Raw genomic sequence first — 12,325 nt, forward strand, 5'->3', positions numbered from 1 at the left:
TTTATAAATATTACAATTGTACCTCTTTTCTGTTCAAAATAAATTTTAATTATTGTGACAAATATTAAAATAAAATATTTTTAAGATATGCTTTTATTTAAAACTCGTAAACTAATTAATGTGCTAAGAGGGAAGAAATAAATTATCATGCAGTTTCACAGCAAAATAAAATATTTTTAAAATAAGCTTTTATTTAAAACTCATAAAATAATTAATGTGGTAAGGAGAGAAATAATTTATCATACAATTTCATGTAAAAATAAATTTTTTTAAAATATACTTTTATTTAAATCTCATAAAATAATTAATGTGCTAATGGGGGAAAATAATTTATCATACAGTTTCTTGGGAAGAAGATTTTAAATAATTCTCTTTCTAAAATTTATCTACAATTTTATATCACGAAGATTAGAAACGCATGTGTGTTTCCAAAGATAGTGGCTAATACCATTTCTAAAACATTTTCAATTGGGCATTTTATTTATTTATACAAATGCCAGTCATTTGGCTATTAAGCCATTAGTCTTGATCTTGCTTCCCAATATATAGAATTAAAAAGTAATAATGCAGTGAATTCGTCAATATGCTCCTTATCCTTGGACTGTACAGAGTTACAAAGAGTACAGACTGAAGAGTCTTTTTAAGTCAAATTTTAAAAAGATGGGCATAGACAATCGTGGCCAGTCAGAAGATGAAATAATACCACAGCATATTATAAATTAGAAATTCTAAATCTAAATTCTAAATCTAATTTATAAATCTAATTTATAAATTTAAATGTTTTGCGTACCACCTCATTCTTGCCCCTTTAGAAATCAATTTTTGTACCGTGCTTACATAAGTTACCGCGAAACACCAAAATCTGAAGAATGTCGACTTTCACCGGTGAATGTCAACATTCACATAGTCGCTTGGCGTATGTCCGAAATATTTTCCAAATACTCTTATTTCTGACTTAACGAGTAAATGTCGACATTCACCATATACTAATGCTGAATGTTGGACATATAAGAATATTATATTTTCTTCTCCGTAATTCAGTCGCAAAAAAACGCACTTGAAACTTAAAATAAGAACGTAAGAACTTAAAACACACAGTGCATTCAAAATGAGAAAGGTGTTGTGGTGTATTTAATAATGGCAAAGCACACTAGGGCTATCTGCCTAAGCGAAGGGATGCCTTCGTGGAGGACTTTCTAAGGAAAACTGGCTCGTATACACGTTACACATGGGGAAAACCACGAAAACACCCATGCAGACAGCCCGTTCGCGGGATTCGAACCTCGGACCGAACTACCAATGTTCAGCGACTTTACCGCTCGGCCGCTGGTGGGCACCAAAATGAGAAAGGAAATAATGAGAAATGAGAAAAACTTACTTAATTATATAGTACGTTCTAAATGAGAAAATAAAATAATAAAAAAAAAAAAACTTACTAAATTATGTGATTCAAATCTTATTTATTGCAACAATTTAAACTATTATGACACTTTATGACCTCTCTTTTCTACCTACACCAGAGCATATCTGTGATTGTCGACATACACCGGTGAGGGTCAGAATGTACAAGAATGTAATGCAATATTAGATCTTTCACCGACGTATTTGGTGAATGTTGACATTCTCCGGTGAAAGTCGACATTCTCCAATTTCGGTCTCTCACCGTAACATATATATACCTATTTTTAAATGCAACTAAAATCTATTTTATTTTATTTTAGGATTAAGTAATTAAGTTAATAGAAGAAAAATTGTACTTTATATATATTATATAATTCTAAGCTATCATATTTTAGGGTAATTTTTATCATATTTATTGCAAATTAAAAAAAAATCTGAAATGTTTCAGATTTTAAATTACGTCCAAAGGGGCGTTTTTTAACATTTTGTGTGTTACCTTTCTTTATTAAATATCATGTTCCTCGCACTTAAACCATAAGATCCAGTGCAACAGCAATATCGAAAAATAGTTTTAAAACAAGCATATCTTTAGAATTTCCGATACAGAGACTCACGCGCTGGAGATAAAAATGTTTTTTCTGCACAACGTTGCCATTGCTCGCTTTGAAATCCTTGAGGTTCTTAATCAAAAATTCGTCAAAGTTTTAAAAAATAGGAAATCGATCATAAAACAAATTTCATATTTCAAATTTGGTCTTCCACATGCTCATATTCGTTGGAGGATTACGTTATTCAAAATTCGATGACTCTATGTACCGTTATTTTATGACAATGTGAGAAATATACATACATTTACGCAGATTTTCATTATTTAATTTCTTCAAATATAATGCAGGACTCTAACATTTTATGGCAACAGTTTGAAAAGTGAACCGACATTTATCCGTCCGACGCAAAATGCCAAAACGAAACTAATAGTCCTTCGGGATTCAAATCCCTTTGGACTAAAAAAAAAAAAAAAAAATATGAAATTTTTCAGATTTTAAATTACGTCCAAAGGGGCGTTTTTTTAACGTTTTGAGTGTTACCTTTATTTATTAAATATCATGTTCTTTGCACTTAAACCATAAAATTCAGTTCAAGAGCAATATCGCAAAATAATGTTAAATTAAGCATATCTTTAGAATTTCCGATATACACAGTCTCGCGAGCTGGAGATAAAAGTATTTTTTTCTATATAACGTTGCCATTTCTCGCTTTTAAAGCATTGAGTTTGTAAATCAAAAATTCGTTAAAGTTTTACAAAATATAAAATCTATAATAAAACAAATTCCAAATTTGGGATTTCAGATGCCCATATTCGCAGTAGGATTTCGTTATTCAAAATTCGATGGCTCTATGTACCATTGTTTTATCACAATGCGAGAAATAGACAATCATTTATGCAGATTTTTCATTATTTAATTTCTTCAAATATAATGCAGGACTCTAACATTTTGTGGCAACAGTTTGAAAAGTGAACCGACGTTTATAGGAGTCCGACGCAAAATCGCAAAACGAAAACAATAGTCCTTCGGGACTCAAATCCCTTTGGACTAATAAACCCTGGTACTTGTTTGCCTGTCGCTTCTTGCATAGGTCTGTGTGTGTGTGTGTATTTAATTATGGCAAAGCACACTAGGGCTATCTGACTAAGGGGAGGGATGCCTTTCGTGGAGGACTTTCTAAGGGAAACTGGCTCGTATACACGTTACACATGGGGAAAACCACGAAAACGCCCATGCAGCCAGCCCGTTCGCGGGATTCGAATCTCGGACCGAACTACCAGTGTTCAACGACTTACCGCTCGGCCGCTGGTGGGCATGATTCTTGCATAGGAATTGCATGTTTGAATTATGCAGACAAGAAATACTATATTCATAGTGCATTAAATATATTACTGGTTGTCAAAACTACAGTGGGAAGTCTGTAAGTAGGATTTTAAGTTTTGAGTACGGGAAGAAAAGGTGATTGTGAATTCTGTTTTTAAAACTCTGAGATTTTCAGTTATTGTGTGGTATACACAGTTAGTTTGAATTTTATTTTTTTTTTCTTTTCTGGGAATCAAGGAAGACTATGAGAGGCTTGAGAAGCATAGATTACCTTGAGGAGTATAGATAGAAAAACTCTAGTTTGTAATTTTGACAACGCCATTCTACTAAGGATTTCGTTATCTGGGCGCCCACGCCTTTATTTTTAGTAGTATAAATTTGTAAAGTAATTTTGTCTCCTGTTCGTATGAAACTATGATAAATTATTTTCCTCCTTTTAATTCATTAATTTTTTATGACTTAATATTTTATGACTATAAATAAAAATTTATTTTATAAAATAAATTTTATTTTATTTTTACCCCAAAGGGCGTTAGCACAGAAGAGCTATTACGTAGGTAAGTTGAAAAATAAGTTTCCCCTGTCGACTGTGGTCAGAGTTGTGTATGAAAGTCAAAAAATAGAATGAGACATTAAAGATATGACATAACTTTATTTTTCCACATAAGTACCAAGTACATTGAGACATTTGTCATATCGCTTGATAAGCTTCAAAAAGCCCTCCAGGAAAAAATCATCGTAATTTCGCTTTGGTATTTTGCGTCGATTTACTATAAACGTCAAATCACTTTTCGAATTGTTGCCACCAAATATTAGAGCCATGTTTTTATATTTAAAGAAATTAAATAATGAAGAATCTGCATAAATGGATGTATGTTTCTCGCATTGGGATAAAACAACTGCACCTAGAGCCATCCAATTTCGGAGAAGGTACGTCTTCACCCGAATATGGGAGTCTGGAAGCCGAAATTTGGAATTTGGTTTATTATCTATTTCATATGTTGTAAAGCATTTATGAGTTTTTGCTTAAGAAACTCAACGATTTCAAAGCGGGTAATGGCAATAATGTACGGAGAAGAGAAACATTTTTATCTCCAGCGCAAGAGACTACTGTGTATCGAAAATTTGACTGTCTATCGACTGTGTGTGCTTGTTAAATATTTTGTGTATTTCGTGATATTACTGTTGAATTGAATTTTGTGGTTTAAGTGCGAAGAACATTATATATAATAAATAAAGGTAACACATTAAACGTAAAAAAAAGCCCCTTTGGGCGTAATATAAAATGTGAAAGTTTCAGATATTTTATTTTTTGTTTTATTTTTATTCTTTAAGTCTCAATGACCGATTGTCAGCCAAATTATTCAGTTGAAAAATCGTTTTTCAACAACGAAGAATCACTCTTTTAAATACAATAGTTCTGTAACATCAAATGGACGGGAAAACTTCAGCGATTTTCAAACATTCGGGAAAAAATTAAGAAATACGTCAAAAATTTCTCGTAAAATTCATGAAAAAGATTTTGCCCTTTTTTTATCCCAAGGGTAAACAGTTAAATTTTTAGAGTTTTAGTTCGTTGTTAAACGAAGATATGTGCGAAAAATTGTTTCAGTATTAAATTAAAATAAATCTGATGTAGACACTACGACTTCCTTTTACGGACTATGAAAATATACATAGTATATTTTTGTTACACTTCCTTTAAACTTATTTCCTCGAATTACTCTAACTTAATTAACCGATTCTCAAGGCTAGTTGAAAATGCCATCAGAAATTGCAAATTTGTAAATTAAATATCCGGGTCAATTTTCGTCGAACAGGTGTCAAAATATTTACAATTTCATTTTTTCTTGACAAGTTTAAAAACGTTTCCAAAGGTAAATATAGGAAACGGGAGACGACATAAAAAGTTAGATTTCATTATTTGTCGAAATTATTTTTTTAATTTGCCACAATATGAATATTTTCGTTATTTAAAACACATCTGTACCTGGAAGTAACTTCTGTAACTATGGTCAAAGATTGCGAAAATAAAGGTCGGGTAAGGGTATTTTATATAAAGTTTTTCTAATACTTGCGCAATAGCGGCAAAGTAAGATAATAATAATTTATTTACTAAAGAAACATTGATTATATTATCCCCTAATATAAATTTAGTAGAGGTATCAAAAAAGAGGGAACCCATATGTAGGAAGTTTAATCCGAAAATTGTGCTTTAAAGTAACTGTAATGTAAATTATTAAAAATGTTTTACTGGGATTTGAATTTCAATCATGAATAGCAAAATTTCAAACTTTGAAAAAGAAATTAAATTAAAAGCAAGTAATTATCGCTATTGATCGGAAATTAGTTGACTTTTCAAGGGAAACAAACCAACTCCCGTTCAATGAACAATAATTTTCGCATATATTAATTATTGTTCATTAAACGGGAGTTGGTTGGTTTCCCTTGAAAAGTCAACTATTTTCCGATCAATAGCGATAATTACTTGCTTTTAATTTAATTTCTTTTTCAAAGTTTGAAATTTTATTTTTCATGATTTAAATTCAAGTTCCCGTAAAACAGTTTTAATAATTTACATTCAACTTACTTTAAAAATCAATTTTCGGAATTAAACTTCCTACACACGGGTTCCCTCTTTTTTGATGCTTCCACTAAATTTATATTAAGAGATAATATAATAAATATTTCTTTAGTAAATAAATTATATATATATATATATATATACATACATACGTTTGGTATTGTCGAAAGCAATAAAAAAGGAGGTGCTCAACTAGATGTTATAGTAGTCAAATATATAAAATTTCAACTTTTACGACTAACTACTTTTGAGTTATTAGAGATACGTACATACGTACGTACAGACGTCTGTGACGTCTGTGTGTTTTTGTGTGCGTCTGTGACGTCTGTGTATTTTTGTGTGAGTCTGTGACGTCTGTGTGTACGTACAGACGTCTGTGTGTTTTTACAGACGTCACCAAAACCTCCCTCTTGAATCCATTATAAATCCGTTTTACAACCCATTTTGGATAAAAAGGGAGCGTATGTACAGGCGGCATGAAAGAAAAACTCCAACTGAATTCCAGAACAGTTGAAATTAATATTTCGTTGAAATATTACTCTTGAAATTTTGGGGATTAAAATGCTTTCTTTATTTCGTACAAAGAAGTAAAAAATCTAAATCAAATTGTGAAAAAATATTGCCGCACCACATTCTACTGTCATCTACAATGTGCAAAATTTGTGCTGAAGACCTTATCAGGAAATAGCTTAAAAAAACCTACAGTAAAGGTTTTTATCCCTAGCGACAAGCATCAAGATCGAGTTATAAAAAATGTACAAAAGCGTAGTTGGTTTAAAAAAATCTGAAAAATATTTAACTGATACTTGTTATCATTCTTGTTTTAAAAATGTGGTGAAAAATATATTTTATTATGCTTAAAAATTTGTTTATATGTTTATTAATTGTTATTTATGTTACTTAATTATATTTTTTATTAATTGTTATAATATTTATAACGATATATTTTTTGAAATAAATATTGAAGAAAATGCATATAAACTTATGAAATGGAAAAAACTAAAAATGATAAATTTCGTTGCAAATAATCAATTATTAAGTAAATAATAATAATTATAAAATAACTGATAATAATTATTAACTAAATAATAATAATGAATTATTAAACTGTTCCGTTTTTGAAACTAATAAAATGAAATAAATATTAAATGCAAAGAAATCTGTACAGAAGTCAAAAGAATCATATGACTTAATGACATCATAACCCTGAAGTTACTAGAGATGGGGAAGAAGAGCCGATTTTTTCTCTTCCACTTCAAACTGCAGTATACTTTTAAAAAATATGGAAAATAAATCAATTAATATTCTTTAAATGTACTTTTTTAAAAAAATGGCAGAGCTTGAGTATAGTATGAGAAAATTTCAAATTTTGTATCCGATATATTTTTAGATGTCGAAATTTGGAAGTAAATGCAAGGCGGAAAAAAAAACCAGCTATTTTTTGGAAAGTTCACCAGAAACGAAGAATTAAGCTAAAACTTCCATTTAAAAGATTTTTTCCGCTCTTTCTCAAAATGCAAACAAAAAATTCTGACATTTTTAGTTTTTTCGTTAAACAAATACGTACAAAAAATCACTTAATCTTAAAATATAAAACATGCAACGAAAATTTTTGAAATGTCATTTCATCACATTGTATTGTCATCTACAAACATTATGTGCACAGTATGTAAAATGTATGAATATATGTAAAATGCGTGAACACAGTAGCTCATCAGGAAGTTGTTTAGAAATCGATGACAAACTTTTCATCTACAAACACTATGTGTACAGTGTGTACAATATGTGAACACAGTAGCTCATCAAGAAGTTGTTAAAAAATCGATGACAAACTTTGACCCTAGCAACAAATACATGAGTGAACTAATTTAAAAGCTTATAAAAATTACCTTGATTTTTTTATTTATCATTCATTTTGTAATATTTTACCCTGATTTTATGTTAGCTGTATTTAAAACGTTTTAGAATAAATACACATATGAATACATGTTTACCCACTTTATTATCTCAGAAGAAAAACTGGAAGACAAAATTGTATCTTAAGCAAACGCTCGTAATTATTATTACTTTTATCAACATTTTCAATAACTTGATATTAATATGTAGTATTTTATTTGTCAAAAATTATTTTGAGTTACGTTTTAGGATGGTTAAATGTTGTAAATCGCGTTAATTATGGGGAAATAAATAATAAATTAAGAACTAATGAATGATTGAATGGTTTACCAAATACATCGTATTTAGCTTCAGCATCACTTTCACATTAAAATATACTCGGCGTGAAAGATGAGATTTTGAACAAGACTTTTTCTTTTGGAAGAATGGAATAAAAATACTGAATGAAACTGTTCTATACCAGGCACATACATTCATTTTTACATTTAATAAGTATAATTGTTAAAAATAAAAAATAATAGTTAATTTAATAGGATATATTTATTACTTTCACATATCTAAGCTTATTATGCAATTACAAAACGATTAAATTCGAAATCTGGATAAACTTATGTTTTGCAAATGGCAACATTCAGGAAGACAGGTTACGCACGAGGCTGCTTGGAAGATAAATTAACGACTACATGTTTAGCATTCGCAGAGCTGAGGGATGATATTTTCATAGTAGCGTAACATAGCGTAGCTTAACTGCCCAAATATTTTGGGTTTCGTTTATGTGATTACTTTAAAAACTCGAGGGCTAACTTCCTAAGAGAAGGGATGCCTTCGTGGTGGACTTTCTAAGGAAAACTGACTCCTATGCTTGTTACACATGGGGGGGAACTAGAAAACACCCATGCATCAAGCCCGTTTGCCGGATTCGAGCCTCGGACCGAACTACAAGTTTTCAGCGACTTTACCGCTCAGCCGCTGGTGGGCCAGACATTTTAGGAAAGGTCCTATAAGAGCGTTTCTAACACATTAAGAAATGTACTATGAAATGGTTTTCACTTACCGTCATTCTGCTCATACAGTATGGCGAACTGCTTCCAGTTCTTTTCTTTGACGTATTGCAGGTATGCAGATCCAAGGGCATTGGGCGGTGGATACAGATTCAAAGTATGCATGCGGGGTCTCACTCTGTAATCCCACCGCGTCTGAATGTGGGGCACTTCCAGTGCCCCACATGTTGATTGCACAGCGCTGCTGGATTCTGTGGACTGAGGTCCAAAAATGGCAGCCATACCTTCGCCCAGTAAGTCGCATACTGAAAGATAAAAACAGGAGATTAAAATAATTTTCTTTAATTTTTAATGTTCATTCCTTTAATTTTTATTATTTAAAAATATATATGATACATAAAGTACTATAGGGTTACCGAAATATCGGATAAAGAATTCTAATTCTTTCCTTTGATATCAAAATATGAAATGTACATTGTTGTCAAACTCTAAAATTGTGTTTGCACTTCGGTACAAACAACATAATAATGTTTAAATATACGCAAAATGTAATTCATGCATTAAGATATAGCGCAGTTGCCACGCTGAAAGTTTGGAAATCTGGATGTAGCTTAAACCACTGTAGCTTAAAACCAGAAATATACTTATCATACGCTTGAACAAAAGGTGCTCTCAATTTAGCTAAATCTTTGAACATTTAAGTCCATTTAAGAATTATCTAATTTTGCCCAATATTCATTTATAGACAATAAATTATGCAATGATCTCAACAGATGGTTTGGCCTTTGGGTGTTCTCTAAGTAACCGCTACTAACCGTACTGCACTTCTGCAATAGTTTCTGATTGCTACCAAACACGTACTGTAGGCCATTTTCATGATATATTTTGTGACCACATCTGCTCATTAAAATTGGATTAAATAACCAAATAGGCTTTCTTTATCACAGTATTGGAAAGAAATTTCAAGCTTCAATATCCGAAATAGAACAAAAAGGACCAATGGAGTCAAAAAATGGACCATATAATTAGGTGTATGAAGCAGAGTGGAGAGTGGTTAGTGATATGGACTGTCGTGCCGAAGTACCTGGGTTCGAATTTCGGAGATGGCATGCATTTTTGTAATCTTATTATAGTTTCTGGGCAGAAAGGGGGTTCTCAAAGCACATTGCGAGCCAGAAATCCTCTCGAGAGGTTGCTGCTAGTTAAAGACGGGTAAGAGACTTTCGGATAGACCCATCCGATCTATTATCTCTCGGAATTCCAAATCGGCTTTCGAAATGCTTAGCAGTTTGTTAGGTTACAGTTACCATAAATACTAACCTCTGTAGTACCACAGGCATCTCTGTAATACTTGTGGTTCTGCCTGTAACTATATAGCCCATCTTTTTACCTGTACCTATATAATAGGTGATTCGACCTATGGTGTCAAGATGTTCACAATGTAAGCCCTCTCGTTTTCCTAAAAATTATATAGAAAAAAGATTACGTTCCAGAAGTTTCCTGCGAATATGATCTCGTAGTTCATCCTCGTATATAATTTCATAGACGATTAATGCAGGGTAAGAAATAGCGAATCTTCGTATTACTCTGGACAACAATGAAATAAATGCATATTTATCTGTGTTACTTTAAGGCCTTTTGTCACTCGTTGCAGTTTTTCTACATGGGATCCATTTGTAGTGACACACATCCTTATTGTAATTCAAAAGAGTAAACGGCCCTTCATATTGCTCCAGATTTGTGAGCCTAGCTCCATGCCTTATGTTATTGCATGGATTATTATAAGCCCAAAAGAGCGTTAACCCAAATTAGGTATTTATTCTCGAAATTCGATTTTTGGTCGTCCACTTTAAATTTCTGTATAACGTTTCAAATTCTTGCCACCAAATTTTATTTCCCTGTGTTATTTTTAAGAAAATTGAATAATGAAGAAGCTTCATGCATGTATGTGTGTATATTCCTCGCATTGCAAAATAATGACGGTACTTTTTAAGTTTCGAATTCGGTATTTTCTATATTGTAAAATTTTAATTAATTTTTGATTAACAAAGTGAACTATTTTAAAACGAGCTTTGGCAACACTGTATGGAAAAAAACACTTTCATCTTCAGAGCACAAGACTGTCAATCAAAAATTCTAAAGATACGCTATTTCTAAGTATTTTGTGATTTTGCTGTTAAACTGAATTTTATGTGGCGTAAGGGAGAAGAAATGATATTTATTTAATAAATTTAACACAAAAAATTAATAATAAAAAGGATAAGAATACGTTTTGCACGCTCATTTACTATGAAAACTGAACTTTGATATGATAACTTGTGAAAAGACTGAAAACATAAAACATTTATGCGGCATTTTAACACTGCATCTGAAATTCTAAACATCTGCTACTATGCTACTTTTAAAATTTTTGTAAATTTGCTGTTGAATTGTGTGTAGCGTAATTGCGAAGAAAATGATGCTTAGTAATAAATAAAGCTAAAATGTCAAAAAGAAATGGGTTAGCAAGAGTCGCTGCAACAGCAGAGGGTAAACTACGAACCTAGCGAGAGCGTAAAAAAATCCTTAACAAACCCTTTTGGACGAGGGTTAAAATCTGAACCCTTTCAGACTTCTTTATTTAATTCATTCTTTCCTTTATAATTTCCGTTTTAGTTTCCGTTGCTGTTATTATCATGATGATTATTATTATATAGGATTATGTAACAGGTACTGAATTTATTTTCCAGCGCTGTCCAGTACTGACGAACTCAAAATCTGCATTATGCTTGCCTTCGCATGAATCACATCGGATTTGCCTAAGGTGTCTGAACTAAAATGAATTACAGACTGCATATGTCTTACTTGACAAAAGGATCTCATATAGGATTTCTACAATATGGGACAAGAAATTTGAGTGGTAAAGTTTAATTTAATATATCACAAGTAAATAGGTGCTAATTAAATTGTTTTTGATAGTCATTTATAACAGGATGATATTTTCGGATTTATCTGTACTACGCTATCAATTGTTATATATGTAGAAACCTACTGCTGACGTCACATTTTTCTTTGTATTTCAGTTGTCTGTATTTAGAGAAGTCCTTGGATTATAGAAATGTTATTACAAAAGGCAATGCATCTCAATTTGTGCTTTGTGAATTATTTCTTATGCTCCAATTGCCCTTTTACATTATCAAAATTAGAGTAGTATTCATTTTTGGTTGTCACAATGAATCATTTGTTTACGTCTATTGTTGTCTTTCTGTGAGAATTAGGATATTACTCTACCACCTACGGAGTTAGGAGACAAACATAAGGCTATTCAAACACTTAGTGGTATAATAAATTAAGTTGATTGGTACTCTGCCTTCAGAGTCTTTTTGCCCAGTGGGATCAAAAGTTAGCTGTTAATTTGTGTGCATCGGAAATTTTGTCTTTTTGCCCGTTGGCCGAATTGCTTCTGAAAATTGAATTGATTTAGTGGGAAATATAATTCTCATGAAATTTGACGAAATAAGTTTAAATGAAGTGCAGCAAAAAATGTATATAATGTTTTAGAATGAAAGAAGATTTGAGTGAACTCATATTAA

The 12,325-nt window shown here is 31.5% G+C and overlaps 1 protein-coding gene across 1 annotated transcript in view; it reads right to left on the reverse strand.

The window, feature by feature from the left end:
* Nucleotides 1-12,325, reverse strand: part of LOC118187283 (glutamate receptor ionotropic, kainate 2-like) — an 826,434-nt gene that overhangs the window by 378,659 nt on the left and 435,450 nt on the right. Inside the window, exon 3 of the mRNA XM_085827114.1 lies at nt 8,807-9,058. Coding sequence (XP_085683240.1) covers nt 8,807-9,058 — 252 coding nt within the window. The remainder of the gene's footprint in view (nt 1-8,806; nt 9,059-12,325) is intronic.

This window comes from Stegodyphus dumicola, chromosome 11, assembly GCF_044657685.1.
Source record: "Stegodyphus dumicola isolate Sdum_Otavi_A_Nest chromosome 11, ASM4465768v1".
Lineage (NCBI taxonomy): Eukaryota > Metazoa > Arthropoda > Arachnida > Araneae > Eresidae > Stegodyphus > Stegodyphus dumicola.